Source organism: Enoplosus armatus, chromosome 17, assembly GCF_043641665.1.
Source record: "Enoplosus armatus isolate fEnoArm2 chromosome 17, fEnoArm2.hap1, whole genome shotgun sequence".
Classification (NCBI taxonomy): domain Eukaryota; kingdom Metazoa; phylum Chordata; class Actinopteri; order Centrarchiformes; family Enoplosidae; genus Enoplosus; species Enoplosus armatus.
In genome coordinates, this window is record NC_092196.1 from 1069285 (window position 1) to 1090759 (window position 21475).

A 21475-nucleotide genomic window follows, 5' to 3' on the forward strand; every position below is an offset into this window, starting at 1 on the left:
CTTTGCTGCTGTGACTTTTAAATTTCCCTGCTGTGGGATTAATAAAGTCTAAATCTAAGTCTAAATCTGATGCATCAGCAGGTCTGGGTGGCTTGGACCCCCCATTTATTATTTGATTTAATAATTATAACCCCCCCCCCCCCCCCCCCACTGTACCTGCCACTGTCCGTAGCATTATTGCGACACCCAAGTGAAAGAGGAAATTTACTTTGAAAGTTCCCACCGGATGTCCCGTGTTTGATCGTGTCGCCGCAGCTTGACCGGTGGGAAACCAGATCCTGAAGTTGCGTTGTATGGTCTAGTGGAGATGTGGTCTTTTTTTTTTTAAAAACCAAATAATCTGTCACCGTAATACTTTAGACCGATAACAACCGGGCGGCGAGCTGCTGCATGAACAGTAGCAGGGTGGACGAGGTAATTATTATATCGACTTCATACTTTTCTTCTTTTTTTTTTGGAGGCCTGGGGAAAAACACACAACTTAACGGTAAGCTAGCGATAAGTAGCCACCATGTCGTGGGAAGAAATGCCTTGTTTTCTGGCCTCGCCTCTACCCGGTTTTTCAGCTCTCTGATCCCGCCGGACGAAAACGAGCAGAGGTAACTTCGCACTCAGCTGTCAATGCAGCTAACAGCTAGCTAGCATCACAAATTAGTCAACACCGACGGGTTTTTTTACTCTAGCGTACTAGCTTGCGAGCCATGGCGGACAGCTTTGGGGAGAAGTCCAGCGGCGGTGCCCTTGGCTTAGGCGTTACCGGACAGGTCAGCGGAGCTCCGCCGCTGCCGACTCTGGCCAGCTCTCTGCCGGGGGGCAACTCGGCAGCCAGCGGCGCTCACTCCAGCTCTAACCCAGCCTCCCCTCCTCCCGCCGCGGCCGCGCAGAGTGGCCTAACCGCTGTGGTGGCCCCTATGTCCGCTGTCACCGCTACCCCAGCCGGTTTTGGGAACACATTCACCCCCGGCTCCTCGCCGCCCGTCGTGGCCGTGTCTCCGACCGTACACACCTCCTCGCCGCTCCCCGGTGTTGGGCTAGGGGTCGGCGGGGTGGCCGGGGTAGCAGGAGCGGGCCTATTGTCCCAAATCCACGCCACTTCCTGGGACCCGACCCTCAGCACGGACTGGGACAACGAGAAGGCTTCGCAGCAGTGCATCCTGAGGATAAAGAGGTAATAAAAACATTTCCGACGTTGTTTTTGAAGAATCTTCCGCGTAGTCACGGTTGTATGTGTTCACTGAAGTTTGGGCCTAAAAATGTCAATGAGGCGAGTAGAAATCGAAAGTGAAAGCCTCACCTGAAGTTTCTGCCATCACTGGAAACCTTTTTAGAGACTTTACATTGATTGTAATTGAGGCAAGAGTACACAGACCACATGTTTAACTCCAGAAAGATGTAAGGATCGCCTATTTAGATTGATTTAACATACACTTAGTACATACATCAGTGGAGCTGTGGTGCTCAGACTATTGTCGATGGGGGGAAAACTCCACAGTGTCTTGGGTTTCCAGAAGCAGTGTCACAGGTACTAAAGGTAATCCTCAAAGTTCACCGTGGACAGTTTCCATTGGAACTACTTACTACCAAATAAACAGTCCCCATGAAACATTGTTCACAGCAAGATTGTGGCCAGGCCAGGGGCATATATCTCTATATAAGAGTCTCTCCATCTCTACCATAACTTTGTCCTTTCAGGATCCTCATCTGTCTCCCTCCCTCCCTCCCTCTCTCTGTCTGTCTCTGCAGAGACATCATGTCCATCTACAAGGAACCGCCACCAGGGATGTTTGTCGTCCCTGATCCTCAAGACATGACCAAGGTAAAAGGCCAGGCCCCAACCCCCGTGACGAGGCATCCGGATGAAATCTGGATGAGATTTAATGCCGCATATATGCTTCCTAGTTATCCAGGTCACAAATCTGATTTGTAATTGCGATTTGGGTTTTTTTTCCCCCAGGCTACATGTAAATCAGGGCCACAGCTAAAAGAGGAAAAAAAAACACCAGAAGAAGAAGAACCTAACCCTAACCCACACTCTCTAACCCTGGTGCACAAGAAGAAGTAGCCATGAACTAACTCAAACATATGGATGAATTGCATTTATGTACTACTACTACTACTGTCTTCACAGGCTCTCACTCACACTGCTTCCTCATTCATACAGATCATTCAGCGGTTAAACTGATCAGGGACCAGATAAACGGTACAGAGGCTCGGTGCGCCTTCTGTGTGGTGATGTGTTGAAATCACTGGAGCCGCTCTCTACCTGTTGTTGTTGTTGTTGTTTTTTGTGACATTGTATACATTTGATCCGGTTTTGGTTTCACATTGTTGTGGGAACCCCCCCCCCCAACATTCTTCCTTCCTCTCGTCCATCCAGCCTCTCTGCCTCCTGACACACATTCTTTCTCTTCTTTCATTTCCCGCAGATCCATGCCCTGATCACAGGGCCATTCGACACACCGTACGAGGGCGGCTTCTTCCTCTTCCTCTTCCGCTGCCCCCCAGACTACCCCATCCACCCTCCGCGGGTCAAGCTCATCACCACCGGACACAACACTGTCCGCTTCAACCCCAACTTTTACCGCAACGGCAAGGTCTGCCTCAGCATCCTGGGGTGAGTCAGTGCTCCTGTTCCTTTCCCAGTTTTGTATTTGTCGCCACAGGAATCCATCTTACAACTTGGACTTGCATACACTGTAAACGACTATATGGTGCTATAACCTGTGCGTGTATGTGTGTGTGTGTAGGACATGGACAGGCCCAGCATGGAGTCCAGCCCAGAGTATCTCATCTGTCCTCATCTCCATCCAGTCTCTGATGACGGAGAACCCCTATCACAATGAACCTGGCTTTGAACAGGTACTGTGTGTGTGTGTGTGCGTGTGTGTTGATTAACCCCACCCCACGACACACTTTTCTTTTTAAATGTAAAATGCTGGCAAGGCTGTGCGTATACCTCGGCTTTACGTCTAGTGAGGAACATGTTCATTACAAAAACAGTAAGTCGCACATCTTTGTATCAGAGACATATGAGAAAATCAGTAAGGCTCTTTAACACGCACACCTAAACGCAGTGGGAGCAAAAGTCAGAGTTGATTAACACGCCATATTACAATATCCAAAGCAAGCCTAAGCGCAAAACAACGCGCCACCCATTTGCGTTTTATTGTCCCCGAAAAGTATCCAAAGATTTGTTTAAAACGCAACATTTTTCTAATCTTTCTGAAGGTGAATCACGTGAAGGCTTGTGTACCTCAACATTAGTGGAGCTACGTCCTCTTTTCCATTGCAGGAACTTTACAACCGGAAACTTTGGAGCTTTCTATAGACCATATTCACACAGCGGCCATTCTCCTCTGGGTGGGAAGCTGAAATCCTGTCAAGCAAGTCGTGTGATTGTAGGGAATCTGACAATTAGTATTGTCATTTCACAGCTTCCCGATTGATCAGCAACTGAAAAGTAAAACAACACATCTGATAACCCATTAGCTACCGGTTGACAACAGCCAGCGTTCGCGTTCATCCACTTTCCTCGCTAGCGTTAACATCACCGCTTCACAGTGTTGGCCGGGGACAGTTAACGTTACAGCTTGATTGCAATCCAACGCTTTTGCTCCCAGACTTGCGACCTGGAACACAGCAGCAGGGCATTCCCAACCTGAGCGTGACGTCAGTGGAAAATGGCCGCCGTGGGAATTTGGTTTATAACCTGAACTTTTAACAACCCGCAAAGCTTTGGTGCGAGGCTAGTAAATGTTTTTTGTTTTTTTCCTGGTGTGGACACGTTGGGTTTTTTTTTACATGTAAACCGCGTTTTATAAAAATGTGGCGGTTTAGTGAAATGCGTGGAGTCAACACCAGCCAGGAAAACAGATGCCGTGTCATACACCATTTGCACTGATGTGGGAAAATTGAATTGAATTGAATTGAGATGATTCCAGTGGGTCTGCATCTACTCTGTGTGCGAGCTGATACCAACAGTCAGTCACAGCCAGTATAGATTTCAGCTCATGTCTGTGTGTGTGTGTGTGTGTGTGTCTGTCTCTCAGGAGCGCCACCCAGGGGACAGTAAGAATTACAACGAGTGTATCCGCCATGAAACCATGAGGGTGGCTGTGTGTGACATGCTGGAGGGCAAAGTCCCCTGTCCCGAAGCTCTGTGGTGAGACCAACATAACCGCCCAACTCATCTTTACTTTCCGTCTTCTTCTTCTTCTTCTTCTTCTTCTTCTTTTCTTGTCTGTCTTTAACACCTTTTTCCTCTCTGCACTCCTGGGCTGTCCTTCTCATGTCCTCACTCCTGTTCATTCGCTCTCTTGTGTACATGTGTTTTTTGTTTTGTTTGTTTGTTTGTTTGTTTTTTAGGAGTGTGATGGAGAAGTCCTTCCTGGAATACTATGATTTCTACGAGGGCGTCTGCAAAGAGAGACTGCACCTACAGGGACAGAACATGCAGGTGATTATATGTATTGTCCTTTATTCAATGTTAACTTCAGCATTATGTTTAGCGACAATGTAAAGAACCTCCTGTGAGATTAATATCCCTGATGCAAAGATTTACCAACATACGTACACCATAGGGATGCAACAATGTTTGATTAAGAAAGGGTGTCTCCAAAGCTCAGTGCTGGCCTCGGCTCCGCGCTCACAGTTCTGCATATTTCTAACCCTTTTATTTTGGTGGCTCACGATGCATTCTTTTAAGAATTCCATCATTCAAACATCGCCATGTTTTCAGTTACAACCATAGACTCTATGTAAAGATGGCCGACGCGTCTCCACTTCCTCCTCCACTGCACAAAAATGAAGCCAAAACTCTCCCGGACACGGCCGCTATCTTTCAGGGTGGGGCTCTAGATTTTACATTCTGCACATGCCTATGTTTTGAACTGAAGGATTTTGCGTACCGAACCAAACGGCCCAGTGGTGTAGGGACGTCGGCGAGCACAAATACATTATTTGGACGACTAGATAATGTGCTCTGAACAGATTACTTCAACGTTGTACAGTAACATTGGCGCCCACACTGCCCCCCCTGTTAGAGTGCTGTCGGGATCTCTGATGTCCATGGAGGATAAATGATAAATCAATTTAGGAGAAAAAATTCTCGGCTCATAGTCATCAGATTCAGACGACCTTTTTCTTCAGTATCAACAGTAATCCAGGTGATTGCCGTCGGTACAGTGTGAACAGGGACAGCCAGAAGCCAAAAGCAGAAGGACTTTCTATGATGCAGATTTGCCTAAATGTAATATAATGTAACATGTTGAAGCCTGGCACCTTTGGTGACTTGACAGATGAACTCAAGTTAAGGGCCGTCTCAAAAGTGCACGCAAAATAGCCCGAGAGAGGGTTTTCAGAGTTTTTGTCAATACCTCTCTCATTTGTCCGCCTCTACCCAGGACCCGTTCGGCGAGAAGCGTGGCCGCTTCGATTACCAGGGCCTGCTGGCTCGCCTCAGCGCCACCCACAGGCGAATACGGGAGAAAAGCCTGGCGGAGGACGACCACAACGACGACGACTCAGACTCGGACACCAGCTCCTCTGGGACGGACCCCGACAGCCAGGGCAGCTCTCAGCCCTGACTGCCCGGACAGTGCCGGACCCCAGAGCCAACTCCAAAGCCAGGCCTAGAACTAAAGACAAAGGGACCTTTTTTTTTTGTTTGTTTTGTTTTGTTTGCAGTGGAGGAACAAAATCGCAGGAGAGAATGCAGCGCCTACGTTTATGGCTTTAGTGAGTTCGGGGTTCGGGATTGGAATCAAGCTTCTGTTGTTTGGAAGTTGCTAGTCAAATGCTGGCAAATTTGGCCTGGAGCAGTGCATTTGCGCTACCTTCGTAGCTATAACCAGCTGTCATTTTGATGTCCTGTTTGATTCTAAAACAAGTGTGCTGCCCAAATGTTTGATAGATGCTGAGATAAACCAGCCATCGTTGCTTGTGGATGTAGAAGGTTAGATTCGGGGCTTTTTGACTTGCACTGCAGAAATGGACAAAAGAATGGATATTGCAGCATTCTAAGGCAGTTGTTCCACTTTGACCCACAAGCCTGAACAGAAATCTAGGCAGATGTTTATACTCTCGACCCTGCAAAAGGAGAAGGCCTGGAGTTCACCACGGCTTCGAAGTCGAGGCAGATTTTGGGGCCGGACGAAGGGACCTTTTATAACGTTGGGGTGAAAGGTGATGGTGTTCATCAAAGCAGGCTCTCTTCCATAGTCGCCCCGTCTTCTTTGAATTCAAGAGGGGAGGAGGAAAAGATGGACCTTTTCTTTTTTTTTTTTAACGACATAAGGCGGTCGGAGAAAGTGACTCTTCGCCGAGGCTTCGCGAGTCACGTGCCTTGTCGCCTCCGGCCACGCTCTCAGACTGAACCGCCTCTACAACCAGGCCACATAAAACATCAGCAGCTTGCGATTTTGAGAATATGATTCCTGTATATTATACAAAAAAAAAAGAAAAACTGTGCTTCGCTTTCGGTTCTACTAGCGCTGTTGAATTGACAGTAAACCTGTTTACCAGATAAGAAGCCGAAATGTCAGCTTGATTGACATCCGACCTTTATACCCTTTTTGTTATGCTGTTTCCTCATTGTTGTGCTGAAACTAATCCGCAGTGCGTAGGGTGCTTTGTTAATTTGGAAAACCCTACCGTTTGTTGGGTTTGCCGGCCCTTTTTTTTTTTTTTTTTCTCGATTAACCCGTCAAGATACAAACGGATATGTTGTACTAAAAAAGACTTAACATTCGTCGCCCCTCCCTTCACCGACCGTCAGGAAGGGCTCTCCTCACAGGCAGTGAGTAGATCGATTAGCTTAGCGTAAGGACCGGAAACTGGGTGAAACGCCTCCAAAGCTCACGAATGAACACGTTATATCTTCTTTGTTTAAGCTGTAAAAAAAATAAGGTATAAGGAATATATAGGGGTTATATGCAAAGATATAGTCAGGTACATAACCCCCCCACCCCCACCCATGAAAACCTAAAATGATGTTTTTTCACTTTTGTTTTTGTTTAAAAAAAAAAAAAAATTTTATATATATATATATATATATATATATATATATATATATATATATAATTTTTTTTTTTTTTTATATATATATATGTGAGCATTAGAGGTGCTGGTAGGAGGGTTTCTTTTGGGACAGTCAGGCTAACTGTTTCCAGTCTTTGTGCTAAGCTAAACTGGCTGCTGGCTGTGTGTATTTCCTAAAACGTTGAACCATTCCTTTTTAAGTCCAAACGTCAGCATATCGTCACCCTTCTTGTACTACTTGTCAAGAATCTTTTCAACATGGTGAGACAAAAAACGGTCAGACAAACGAATGACCGCCGTGCTCGTCGTGTTCCCTTTCTGCCTTCCCATTGTCCTCCAGTCTCGGCCTTTGGCTCTCCACAGCCGCGTTGGCCGGAGAGACGAGCAGCGCGCCTCCGCTGCGGCGTTTTCGTCAAACCCTGGTACACTGGCGGGGGGTGGGAGGGGGGGGGGTGGAGGGGGTTAGGTTGCTAAAGATTCACCCGGGATCACTAATATAGGGCATTACGTTTTTATTTGTTTTATTACGATATTAGAATGGCGATATGAGGAGCAGCTGCTAGCAGAATATATGTGATTGCCAAAATGTTGATTGCAGCACACTTCCTTTTTAAAATGGAAGTGAAGAGATCATGTCCCTGTTTGGCTGTGTTGTGTTGTACTTAAAGCAGGGTTCTTCTGCGGCTGTATAAAGCCTGGGTTACTGGCCGAAGTGATCATCTCCAGGTCTTGAAAATGTTGGTATTGTACAGAAGTTCTGGAAAAGTACAGAATAAAATGTTGTTCAGTCCTGATACATGTGAGTAGTCTTTTTATTTTTCTTTATTTTTTTGGGTCTGGTAGGTGGAGTGTACACCCACTGTCAATGCAAAAGAGGGTGATATTTGTTTTGAGGAGTAAATCCAGAGAGAAGGTGCAACTTTCTGCTTGTTGTTTTTCCACAGCGAGTACATCTTACTTGTCTCGTTTAAAATCTGAAGCAAGGACAGCGGGAATCTTAACATCTTTTTCATTTTAAACTATCAAGTAACTTGTAGCTTTTACCTAGCAAAAGTGCGGCTTTAAGAATACGGGCTGAAAACCGCAGTATCATGTTTTGAGCTTTTTGGAAAGACGCATTGGAAGAAGTCTCAGACAGCTATGATGGGCTGGGTATCGTGCTAAAAACACTAAAAACAAAGCATTGCAAACAATACCTACTCTTTGACCGGATAGTTCTTGCTCTAGAATGAAAATAAAAGTTGAAATCCTTACATGAGTATGATAAGTAAAATGTTTAACAAGTATTTTCATAGTACCAGCGCTAGTATCAGAATTCCAAGGGTGCCCAGCCCTAATAAAGAGTCTCAAGAGTGTTTAGCCATGTGGATGCTTGAGCCTACCATGAAACCTCATGGGTTTTGTGATGAATGCATTTCCTCTCTCTCACGACGCATTTGCAAATAGGATTTTACTCGCACTGCTCCGTACAAAAACTCCACAGGGTGCCTGTAAGTGGGAGCAACGCTGCCATCTTGACTTCTTTTAGATTGCTTATTATATACAATAAGTGTGGGCAAGAATTGCAGCTAGCTAAAGAGTTGAAACAATGCCGTGAATTTGGTGTAGCGTCACTTCCCTTTTATTTCTAGACACTAAACCCAAATTAAAATATTTGAACCCGAGCCTCAGCGACTCTTGTTTCAACAATGTAAGCCAGTGATGACACTCTCATGGTCAAAAGTAATGTTTAGTTTCAGGCCAATAAAGTAGGACCTCTGCCGGCTTAATTTAAGATTAAGTAATGTTAACACCGGTGTCACTCTATAATTTTGTGATTGCCAACAAGTCGGATGTGCAGAGCCAAAACCAACAGTGAACTGATCGTACTACCTGCAACAAGTGTCGTGTGCCTGTTCAAATGCCTGATCTATCTTCTTCCTCTGTGCCATAGAGCTCCGTTGTTGTCCAAAACCATTAAAAACGCACCAGTCGCACCATTACCATGAACACATGTGCACAATGTAGTTTATTTTGACTCAATCCCACACTGCCCTGCTGCCCCAAATACTCAATAGCGCACCAACTGGGTATTAATACGCAGTTGAAAATAGACCCATTTACTAAAAAACTACAGCTGACCCCTGTTTTAGGAAATTACTGAGCCTTTCTTCAAAAAAAAAAAACACACATTGTTGGTTTTGGAATTTTCATGAGATTGGGTGACAATAAGAGTCCTTTAACCTTGAGCTTATCGTTATCTGCGTAACGACATTTGGAAGGTGAGATTTAGAAAGGGAAACGCCAAGTGAAAGGATTCAATCATATACAGACACACAACAGCTTGAGTCATTTCATTGTACACAGTTGTTTCTTGTACAGTCATGTTTCAGCAGCAGCGTTTGTCCACAGGAGGCGACTCCCCCTCCTCCATCTGACGCAGAGACACGGTGGAGTCGCACCTGATCAAGTACTCGAACCCGAACGCGGGATAGAGGGGTTCGGTGAACGTGCAGTGGAAGGTGTGGAGGTGGATCAGTGCGTCAGAGGAGACTTTGTAGAAGGACAGAGCGCCGGCCGGCCAGTCCAGATACACCGCCACTCTGTCGGAAACACAGGTGGTCGTGCATATGGCGGTCATTCTGCTGTCGTTAAAGGCGGAGTAGCGGTCACGAGAGCAGCACAAGCTCAAAGACGTGTCGCTGAGCCCGAGGCAGCAGTCCGCACCTTTCCCTCTCCTTCTGATTCCTCTGTAAGTCACTCCCACGGACACCCACCCTTTCCTCTCCACCTCCCAGTAACAGCGGCCAGTCAGAGCGTTCGTACACAGCAGCTGCTTCCAGTGGTTGAACCTGTCCGGGTGGTACGGATATGGCTGCTTCTCTCTCACCAGCGCCACCGTCCTGTTGCCCTCGGACAGAGACAGGAACCTGTTTGCTGTGTTCGGGTCCAGGGTGAGTTCACAGGCATCTGATGAAGACAAACAAGTCTGATCTTTATCCGTGATTCCTCCTCCGTCTTTCAAGACCAAACTGCTTTCTTTCTTTCTGCTTTTTTTTAGAAATGGGTCAGGCGGAGAGTGCATTTTAGGAGCTGAACTGCTGGAGTGGAAGCTACGGCTTACACACTTACATTTGAACAGATTATTACAGGTAAGTGGCCATCAGGAGTGCCGGGAGGTCTTGTGGACCAGTCGACTGGGCGTCCCGGCCCACTGTGGTTCGGTGTGGGTCTCCCTCCCCCGGGGCCAATCACATTTTGTTACCTGGTAGGCTACCCCCCACCCCCCACCCCTTTACCATTTCTGTGGAACATAGTTTTAACACTGACCCAGCGAGCAGCCGACTTGCTTTACATGTATGTCAAAAGCTAAGAAATGTAAAAGGTGGTGCTGAGAAAAAAGTTGAAATCCCATCACGATGCTTCACAATAACTACTCTAATAACTACTCTAATAACTGCTTTCAGTGCTGCGGGTGACAGGGAGGGGGAGGACCAGAGCAGCACAGTTTTTTTCCAGAGCAACAGCTCCCAGTGAGACCAGTGAAAGTACCAAGTTCGGAAGCTGAAGTGGTGGGCAGAAGACAACAGGGATAACGGTAATTAGCTCTGGTCCCGGCTCCGGTTTTATCGGAAATTCTAATTCTGCTAATTAAACAAATTATTTTGTCTGTTGATGCATTACTTGTTTGTGTGTTGACTTAGTTACATTGTCGTTTTTTGAGAACGTGGTATTTTCTGTTTCGGATATTTTGTCCACCCCGCAACTTCACGGACTACAGTTGTAGAATCGCCACAGAATCAGATCTGGCCCAGTAAATAACAATTATAACATTACACACTTATGTAGTATATTGTTATCATTATATAACATTGTATTTTTTTCATTTCTATTTCATGCACCGTTCTGTAAATCATCATATTTAATCTAAGTTTACCGCTTAATTCTCGTAAAATGTCACATGGTCTGTATGGGTGGTGGTGTATCTCCAGGTGGGTTTCAGTGGGCCGGTCTGAGTCAAATGTCCCAGGAAGGTTTTTATTACCATTTTGCCCCTGCTACAGATTCAACGTTTCATTTTTGTTCCCACATTCAAACTTTGATTAAAAAGTGCTTCCCAAAGGTATCATAGCGTAGCATTCACACAAAACGTCCAATGTCCATCATCGAATGCGCAGGACTTATCGTTTTTCTTGACTTTGACGAGTCAAACTGAAATACACACTTACACTTCTTCAGACCAGATTTCAACCTGTGCGTTCCAATATGGTCCACACTGGGGGAAATAGAAAAAAAGTCAGACTGTTATATTTTATATTTACAACCAACATCAGTCCACAACCTTATCAACTAGGAGACGATGCATCTCAGATCTTCGGTGTGACTGAGTTTAAAGCTATACCTGAGTGTGTCCAGTCTCCACTGGGGATCCCCCAGTCGGACGGACAGCAGCTTCACTCCGGAGTCTCCCGGATGGTTGTAGCTCAGGTCCAGCTCTCTCAGATGGGTGGGGTTGGAGCTCAGAGCTGAGGCCAAAAAAGCGCAGCCTTCCTCTGTGATCAGGCAGCCTGACAACCTAGACACACATGAGACGACCACGGTCTTCCTCCAAAGCTTTTGGTATGTGTGCTGCAACTGCAACATGACCAAATACAGACAGAAGGACGATTGTAGAGCAGAATCTGCCTTCTGCCTGTATTCGGTCACTTTGGCAGTTCTTGAATAAGCTTGCTGCTTAATCCTCAAAATTCTCTTTTATAATGTAGCTTAGACAAATAACAAACTGGAACAACTAAATAGTCCTTATTCACATATATTAACCAAAAATCTTAATATTTTGTACGACCTCCTTTGGCCCTGATAACAGCTTGCATTCTTGAAACCACAAAACACATTTTTCTGTTCAGGAATGCAAGTAAATAACTGTAATTTGGCATCTCAATCAAAAAATAATAACATGCTTCACTATTTTTTCTGCTTTTTTGTAAAACAGTAAATTTGAAAATTCATGGATAACAACAATAATTATATTTTAGCATTAAAGAGATCATTTTGATTAAAGAGCTTGGCTTGCACATACTGGTGGATTAACCATTACAGAGACATCAGATATTTTGGTCATCAGCAATACTGTTCATTTAGGGCAGCAAACACCTTACACTGGGTGGTGGTCTAATACATTTGTTAAGCACTTTGTTAAAATTCTGCATTTTATCAATATATATATATATATATATATATATATATATATATATATATATATACACACATATATTGATAAAATGCAGAATGTTATTCAGAGAATAGAATGTTGTGTAACATTAGATGTATTCCTTGATATGAAGCTGCATATAAAGATTTAAATAGTCAATGTGAGGATTCCTGACCTCAGAGTTTCCAGTCTACAGCGTGGACTCTCTAGTCCAGCAGAGAGCAGCTTCACTCCTGAATCCTGCAGGTTGTTGTTACTCAGGTCCAGCTCTCTCAGACTAGAGGACTGGGAGTTGAGAACTGAGGACAGAGCTTCACAGCTTCTCTCTGACATGTTGCACATACTCAACCTGAAGAGGTGTGAATAAAAAAAGCATCAAAATGTAATGTCCTGCATGCTCAGTTATACCCCAAAGAGCACACACCTGGTCCAGATCTGGGGCACTTCTGGCAATCACAGTTCAGTTCTGGCAATGGCAGCAACCATATGTTCCAGAATTTCAGCTTGGTGCGTATGGGTCACATGTGGCAATTACAGAGCATGCAGATTTTACGGTGTATGTGGCACATGAGCCAGATATGGACCCACCAGCATACTAATTTGAGGGGAAATTTGGCCTATTTGTATGTGGGCCACATACAGTATGAGCAATACACAATTCTATGTCCGTGTTATGATTTTCTTTTAATTTCACTATCATACATACGTATTTAATATTCAAAGCAGCCTGGCTTTATGATAAATAAATAAAGATATTTCTAAACTTCTAAAATAACCTTTACATTTAGTTGTCTTTCTCACGGAAATTAATTAAATGCATATATATATATATATAGTATGTATATAAAAATTCTTACACCATTAAAATCAAGAGGGCTTCACAACCCTCCACGGAGCTTTAGCCACCCCCAGGTTGGGAACCACTATTGTATAAGATAAATAAAGTGTTTCATGGTCAATAGAAAAAAATATCAAATTATTCTTGGTACACACTCTCCACCCTATAGCCCCTTCTGCTGCCACCCCCACTGTCTGATTTTGCCAGGTGCCAAATTATATTATTTTTTGTGAAAACAAATTATTGTACAAATCAATAATTACCCCGTCGCACTCCCAACAACAACCAAATAAACTGGCCTTCACATATCACTGGATGGATCAAGAACATTAACAAAAAATGTCAGCGCATATATTAGTTCACATTAATGTCCTAAAGTGAAACAGGTTACATTCCTTCTCTACCCTCATGCCTTATAACATATTATATATATATATATATATATATATATATATATATATATATATATATATTTAACAATTCCAAACTGATTTACAAATCACAGTTAAAATGTGCAATTTCATGAATGTTAACCTGAGTGTTTCCAGTTTACTGCACGGACTGATCAGTCCAGCAGAGAGCAGCTTCACTCCTGAATCCTGCAGGTTGTTGTTACTCAGGTCCAGCTCTCTTAGACTGGAGGACTGGGAGCTGAAAACTGAGGAAAGAGCTTCACAGCTTCTCCAGGACAGTTTGCAGCCACTCAGCCTTAACAGGAATCAGAAACTGTTCACAATAAGCCTAGCTTCAAACCTCCACACCCATATGGGCAATACACACAGATATATACAGATAGTATATTTTGCTGTAGTACAACTGTGTTTAGTTATTACAAAAGTGACTAAAGCAGAGCACAAATAAAAAAACAATTCACAAATAGTGAATTAAAAATTACAAATTGCATATTGCAAATTACAAACCTGAGAGTCTCCAGTCTACAGTGTGGACTCTCCAGTCCAGCAGAGAGCAGCTTCACCCCTGAATCCTGCAGGTTGTTGTTACTCAGGCCCAACTCTCTCAGACAGGAGGACTGGGAGCTGAGAGCAAAGACCAGAGCTTCACAGCTTCTTTCTGACATGTTACAGCCACTCAAACTAAAGAAGAATTAGAAACAAATATAACATTAGCCACGAACCAAAACAGACCTTTTTTTACAGCTGACATTTTGTCATAGGACGAAAAGCACAGGTGTAAATGATAACATTAAAAATGACTGCATTCTGTTTAGGTGACCTAATTCCAGGGTTCCAGGGCAATTGTGCATGCTACTTCACTGTCGAGGCTTACTGGGAAACTTGATGGATTGTTTCACCTTGACATGACAAGTCAGAATGTCTGCTGTGAAAAAGGTTTATTAGCTGGCTATATGCAATGGGAACTGTGACTCAGTCAGCATTTAGACTTTACAGGCTTAAAAAGTAATAAGGTGAATTTGTAAAATCACTCTCTTCTGTCAGAAATTAATTTCATCAAGTTCTATATAAAGTTGTCTATACACCTACAAGAATACATTAGAGTTCTTGACCACAGGCAGAATCCTCAGGAGACCCTCCTCTGAAACAGAGTACTTCCTGAGGTCAAGCACGTCCAGGTCTTTTCCCGATGACAGTAGGATGAAGACCAGGGCTGACCACTGAGCAGGAGACAGTTTGTCTGTGGAGAGACTTCCTGAACTCAGGCACTGCTGGATCTCCTCCACTAGGGAATTATCATTGAGCTCATTCAGACAGTGGAACAGGTTGATGCATCTCTCTGGAGACGGATTCTCACGGATCTTTTCCTTGATGTACTGCACTGTTTCCTGATTGGCCTCTGAAGTACTTATTGTCTGTTTCAGCAAGTGTTGTAGGCTTATCTGACTGGTCTCCAGGGAGAGACCCAGGAGGAAGCGGAGGAACAAGTCCAGGTGTCCATCTGGACTCTGTAAGGCCTTGTCAATAGCCATTCTTTGGACCTCTGCTATAGACGGTTTGCTGAAAAGCGTCTTCACCCTTTGGAACTTGAGTTGTTGTTGTGCCATTACATTTTTGTTTTTGTTAATGAGTGACTGCACCACATAAACAGCAGCCAAAAACTCCTGAATGCTCAGATGGACAAAGCTGAACATCTTATCCTCATCCTCGTCCTTCTTCCAGCGCTGCTCCTTTTTAAAGACCTGTGTGAACACTCCTGAGTACACCGAGGCTTTGCTTAAATCAATGCCACTCTCTTTGAGATCTTTCTCGTGGAAGATCAGGTTCCCTTTTTCCAGTTGGTGAAAAGCCAGTTTTGCAAGAGACTGAATGTACTGAATGCTGTTCTCTGTGCTGTACTTCTCTTTCGTCTGTCTGATCTGAAACACCAAGAATTCTGTGTACAACTCAGTCAGGGTCTTGGGAAGCTCTCTTTTATCACTATTTTTCAACAAGTCCTCCAGAACTGTAGCGGTGATCCAGCAGAAGACTGGAATGTGGCACATGATGTGGAGGCTTCGTGATGTCTTGATGTGGGAGAGGATTCTGCCACACAGCTCCTCCTCTCTGAATCTCTTCCTGAAGTACTCCTCCTTCTGTGGATCAGTGAACCCTCTCACCTCTGTCATGATGTCAACAAGGTCAAGAGGGATCTGACTGGCCGCTGCCGGTCGTGTGGTTATCCAGAGGCGAGCAGAAGGCAGCAGTTCCCCCTTGATGAGGTTTGTCAGCAGGACTTCTACTCCAGCTGCCTGGGTCACATCAATAGCGGGAATTTCGTCAGAATTGAAGTTGAGCTGAAGGCGGCTTTCGTCCAAGCCATCGAGCACGAAAAGAAGTTTGAACTTACTCTTGTCGTAGTTGGTATTCCCTGAAGCCTGTAGTTTTGTGAAGATGTCAGTAAGATCCTCCTCCCTTGTGCCTTTGGTTTCCCTGATACATTTGTGAATGAGCTCGGCAAAACGAAACCTCCTCCCCTTCAGTAAATTCAGCTGGCGGAAGCTGAAGGGGAATGCGAGATGCACATCTTGATGGGCTCTTCCTTCTGCCCAGTCCAGGATGAATTTGTGTACAAGGAACGTTTTGCCGATTCCTGCGATCCCATTGGTCAGGACTGTTCTTACAGGCGTGTTTTTTCCAGAAGGGTGTTTGAAGATATCGCTCAGTTGGACTGGTTTCTCCGTTCCCCCTGGTTCTCTTGATGCCATCTCAACCTGTCTGACCTCATGCTGCCTGTTGATGTTTACAACACTCCCATACGTGATGTAGAGCTCTATGTAGATGTCATCTAGGTGTTTTTTATCAACCCTTCCTGTCCACCCTTCTTGTGCACACATAAACCTGTTCTGGAAATGTGACTGGAGCGTGTGCTGGTGTGATGCAATGAGTTCTGGGGGGTCAGGGTCAGGTTCTGGCTCCAGCAAATCTATGCAGAACAAATGAACACACAGTAAAAAACAAAGTATCAATCTGTGTATCCACAAACAGATTCACATATTTCATTTCATATGTAGCAGCCAATTGAAGATTTGTCAAGCCCATCCCCACCTTAGCTACCTTTGCTACGTCTGTCAGTCTTTCCATTCTAGCTTCACACATGCAGGATATATGCAATTTACAATCATAATGGTAGCAAATGACTGTCGCCAGTAGATTTTATCAGCTTTATCTAGCAAATGCATGTTAATGCTAAAGCTGAATCCAGCTCCAGTCTCCAGCTGGCTTAATAAAGTTTCCAGTTGACTTGTTTTAAAAGGAGAATCTTGTCAAAAGGTTTAAAATACGGACTTGACATCTGCATAAATGATGCAATGCTAAAAGACTGAGGCTAAAGCTGCATGTCCTAGGCAAAACATCAGCATCCTTACCAGCTAATGATCCTCGTAGAAGACAGAAATAAAGGAGTAGCATTGGTCTTGTATTGCAATGTAGAATTAGTAGTCCTACTGTTGTATTGTTGCTGTATAAATACAAATGTAAAATGACATTTGTTCTAACCGTTGGCGGTTGCAGATGCTCTGCTGTAGAAAACAATATGGACAATATGTAACCCCCCCCCAATGGAGTACGCTGTGCCCCTTGCCTTTGGAAATAATGCTAGGTTACTACTTTAGACAGTAGGCGAGTTGAATCCATTCCTTACACTTTTGCTCCCGTGTGTTTGGTTTTGTAAAGGCTTTAAAAAAGACACCACCCTCCAAAGCCTTTAGATACAGAGTGGAGCTCCATGCACACCATTTCGGCATGTGAAGAAATCAAAAGGTTGACAGAGCGGTTGTGCCTAGCTACGGTTGTTCAGCTAGTTGTTAAACTATGATTGGGAAGCTGCTGTTTGGGGATTGGGTTTATTGAACAGTCATGACCCCCCGCCTAGTAAGTTGTATTTTTGGTCCTTGTTGATGTTTGCTAGTTTGTTAGAAAGCAGAATATCTCAAAAACAGACTTGAATAAAATTGGTTTAATCGCTTGGCCATGGGACTTTATTTTTTGTCACATAGCAGGTTTGATGACTCACGTTTGGGTCCCGAGCTGACGCTGGACAAACTCTGCACCAGATCATTCCTGTTGATCTTCGTCAGCACTTTCTTGGTCACCTCCACAGACTGTTCATTGTAGGTGTGCATCATCAGGTCCAGTGTGTCCAGCCTGTCAGCCGTCTCCAGGCGGCTCTTTGGGATGGCTGGGAAGACTCCCGGGGCTTCAGCCCGCAGCAGGAACCACTTGAAGATCTTTAGCTCTTCATCTCCCAGATTATCCAGCGTTTCCAAAAGCAGCTCCGTAACTGCCGTCATCATTGGTTCCTGGTAAATCAGAGGGCCTTTTTACCTGCAACAGCAAGATGATCAGAGGGGAATCATCTCACAGCATTGAACAGTGTTTCCAATATTATTTCATTAATATTATAATATGCAATATTAAGTTTAATAGGTGTAGAATAAATATTTCGCATTTTTATATTTTGCTCACGTCTTCGCAGGAGTTACTGAGCTGCCATCCAACATTATTGCACCCTATGGGCAGCTGGCACATTAATGTCAAAACTTATAGTGTAATCCATACCTAGTCCACTGGAAAGCCAAAGATCAGCTGCAAGGGGCTTGCGGTGATTCCATTTTGCTCTAGAACCTGATTATTCATCTATTGCTGTGATGTCTTTCTTCTCTTATTTGCTTCAACGATGAAAAAAAAAAGTGGAGATCTGCGAACTGGTTCTCTGCCATTTACTTTCATTTTTATGAACTCGTCAAATCCCTGTTCTCGCATGATTGACTCTATATCCTGAGTTTGGAATAAGCAACAAAACATGAATGCCTTGCTCCTGCAAAATTCACATGACCTCATAAGTCTGTCCGCACAGCTGCTAGCTTGATGGTACTAAGTGATTACCAGTCCAGTATCCCCAGGAATTGTGTTCATGTTGGAGAATTCTGCACTTCACAATTTTACGTCCAGTGCTAACATTTCATTTCGGCGCCAGTGCAGGAAGTAGTGTACCCTGTATGTAGTGAGATAGAAAGCGAGGGTGTGCAGGTCAGGGTGGTGGATAGGCATCTGACTCTAGCATGTCTGACTTTCATGCACCAAGTGTTTTAGTTGCCTAACCCTTACCATGCCTTAACCGTAATTTATTTGCTATAACCAAAAATCTAGAAAGTGGACCTTAAAGAGCAACTTAACACCAGGCTGAAAAAACAGTGTTTTGCTGCCCCCTGTGGTTAAAAATGTCAGGCCTGTTGAACCTCTGAACGAAGCCAGCTGTGGTTGTGTGTGTGGTCAGAAATGAAATGTCCTGACAGCTATTGGATGGATTGTCATTATATCTGGTACAGGAATTCATGGTCCCCTAGGGATGAACTGTGCAGTTTGAAACTTTGAGGAATCGGGGACTTTTCATCTAGCACCACCATGAGGTCAAAATATTTATGAATATTAGCATGCTAACAGGCTAAACTAAAATGGCGACCATGGTAGACGTTATACCTGCACCCTAACATGCATGTCATCAAAGTTCCACTGTGTCCAAGTACAGCCTCACCGCCTTATTAGAATACTTACTTACTAGAATACTCCACCGCTTTTTCCTTTCCCCCACTCAACAATGGCCTCTAGTCATGTCAAGTATACATGGCTTTTAGTAAAATGGTTGCAAAATCTCAGGCATGTTCCTTAAAAGTGTCAATTCTTGTGATTTGCATGGCAGTATCTTACATTAAAGTGTGTAAAAGTTCAGTTTCATGTCAGCAGAAGTTACAGTTAGGGAAGTAAAATAAGGGGAACTATGGTGACAGAGCTTCAAATAAAAACATCTGTCAGTAGATTTCCCACTGTTTAATACAGGCCTGCTGGTATACAGGCTTTTAAGCAACTTTAAAAAAGGAAACAGTCCTTCAAAATAATATATTTGCACCATTAACTATCATCATATATTATTGCTGTATGGACTAAAATCTACATGACTTTCAGCTGAGTTTTTGACACCAAATGAGGCCTGAATGTTGCACATAGAGGGTGAAACAGCATTATTTTGCACTTGAAATATTAGTGGCAATGGCGTAAATAAACACCCTTCGGCCTGAATGATCTAAACAGGCAGACTAGTTCTGCTGTTTTCTCACATCTTACCGACACCGAAACATGTTGCAACTTCACATTGATCGATCGCATTACAAATAACTCAAATGAATATTCAGATATACAACTACCCCTGTAGTCATCCTTATATATAACAATAGCATATATGGCAATAATCCACTGTTTAAACACAGAGAACTCACATCCAAATTAAGAGATTTCCACATAGAGGAAAGTCAAGAGATCTTCAGGTCCAGAGTTGGCAACTGGCATTGTGACGTGTCTACTGAGGCGGGAAATGGTATTGGATCCATTAGTTCCCTGAGTTTAGCCTCTCAGGCAACATTTCCTTGCACGCCGTCTACTGCCGCATTCAGTATGCTTGGCAGGTACCTTAACATTGTCGTGATCTAAATCCTAAACTTGACCATCTGTTATCTTAAGTATTTCATGAGCATCAGTCATTATTCATCAGTATCTTGCTGGCAGCAGAACATAGAAGGGAATGAAGTGTTGCCTGAGAGGACGAGCTCAGGGAACAACTTTCCCAAGGTTACAAAAAACACAGATAAGGAGGTTTTAGTTTTACTTTGTCCACTAGATGGAGAGCTTTGTCTAAATCTTTTGCAGGCGTGCACAGCACCAACTTGCCAAGCTTCAAGAATTTAGTTGCCCTGAATCAAGACTCAGGATGATCCACTCACTATCAATACTGCTTTCCAGGAAGTACTGGGTACATATATTAAAAACAAACAATAGACTATGTTCTACCCCAACAATGTTTCATATGTCAGTCAGTGTGCTTGTGCGGTGGACATTAATACATGGCAATAATAACATATGTGCTGTATCAGACCATCAGATTCTTGACAAGGTTAGGTTGCTCCCCCCACATACGTATCCACCAAAGCTGTCGCATTGTTCTTTAATCATATCCTTTTTCCAGTTCAGTCTTCTCCAGCATCTTCTCTCCACACTTTCAGTCTTAGAAATCAACCTGAGCACAGGTTATTAAGCCAGTTGTTAATACTACAAACGCATATTTACATAACTGTGGCACTACAGTTTTGTCCCCAAGGAGACACAACCTTGGCAAAAATCTGATCTTAAAATAATGAGTCCACGTCTGACTTTATTTTATTGTCACTAATTGTTTTGTTCTTTAATGTCTTAGATCTGCTCCTTTATGAGAGATTTGTGTGTGTGTGTGTGTGTGTGTGTTTTTTTTACTGTTTTATTTATTTTATTATAATTGTTGACGATGTGATAATGTTCTCCAATTGTCGATTTTAATTTTTTAAAAAATGTTGTGTTAAAAAATAAATAAATAAATAAATAAAATAAAAGGCGCTCCCATGATGCACCTGTACCTGCCGGTGCAGCTGCGAAACTGCAATCTGTGCCACGCGCGCGCGCGCGCGCGAGCAGAGATAGCAGCGCGAGCGCGGCCAAGCTCAAAACTTGGAAGAGGAGTTTCATCAGTTCAGCAGGTGGTCTCCGGCCGGGAAGGACGCGGCCTCACCATAAAAACAGGTGAGTTTTTTTGTACAGAAAAGTGGCTAATTGTATCGTTCTACGACGCCGAGTTAAATGTCTGATATTGTTTTAGTCTTGACGCCGAGTTAAAATGTCTGATATTGTTTCAGTCTTGACGCCGAGTTAAAATGTCTGATATTGTTTCAGTCTTGACGCCGAATTAAAATGTCTGATATTGTTTCAGTCTTGACGCCGAGTTAAAATGTCTGATATTGTTTCAGTCTTGACGCCGAGTTAAATGCTTGATATTGTTTTAGTCTTGACGCCGAGTTAAAATGTCTGATATTGTTTCAGTCTTGACGCCGAATTAAAATGTCTGCTATTGTTTCAGTCTTGACGCCGAGTTAA

The 21475-nt window shown here is 43.8% G+C and overlaps 2 protein-coding genes across 2 annotated transcripts; one reads left to right on the plus strand and one right to left on the minus strand.

Moving 5' to 3' along the window:
- The first annotated feature begins 574 nt into the window (after positions 1–574).
- Positions 575–6292, plus strand: ube2z (ubiquitin-conjugating enzyme E2Z). Its single transcript, XM_070923436.1, has 7 exons — positions 575–1168; positions 1744–1816; positions 2427–2614; positions 2748–2859; positions 4050–4162; positions 4366–4456; positions 5403–6292. The coding sequence occupies exons 1-7, from the start codon at positions 702–704 to the stop codon at positions 5583–5585; spliced, it is 1227 nt and encodes a 408-aa protein (XP_070779537.1). The 5' UTR covers positions 575–701; the 3' UTR covers positions 5586–6292.
- A 2725-nt stretch (positions 6293–9017) lies between these two features.
- On the minus strand, positions 9018–17814 carry LOC139300371 (NACHT, LRR and PYD domains-containing protein 12-like). Its single transcript, XM_070923438.1, has 8 exons — positions 17535–17814; positions 14570–16445; positions 13988–14161; positions 13602–13775; positions 12405–12578; positions 11420–11593; positions 11247–11293; positions 9018–9987 (listed from the first exon to the last, which is right to left on the minus strand). Exons 1-8 carry the CDS (start codon positions 17812–17814, stop codon positions 9407–9409), a joined length of 3480 nt encoding a protein of 1159 aa, XP_070779539.1. The 3' UTR covers positions 9018–9406.
- Between the last annotated feature and the right edge of the window lie 3661 nt (positions 17815–21475).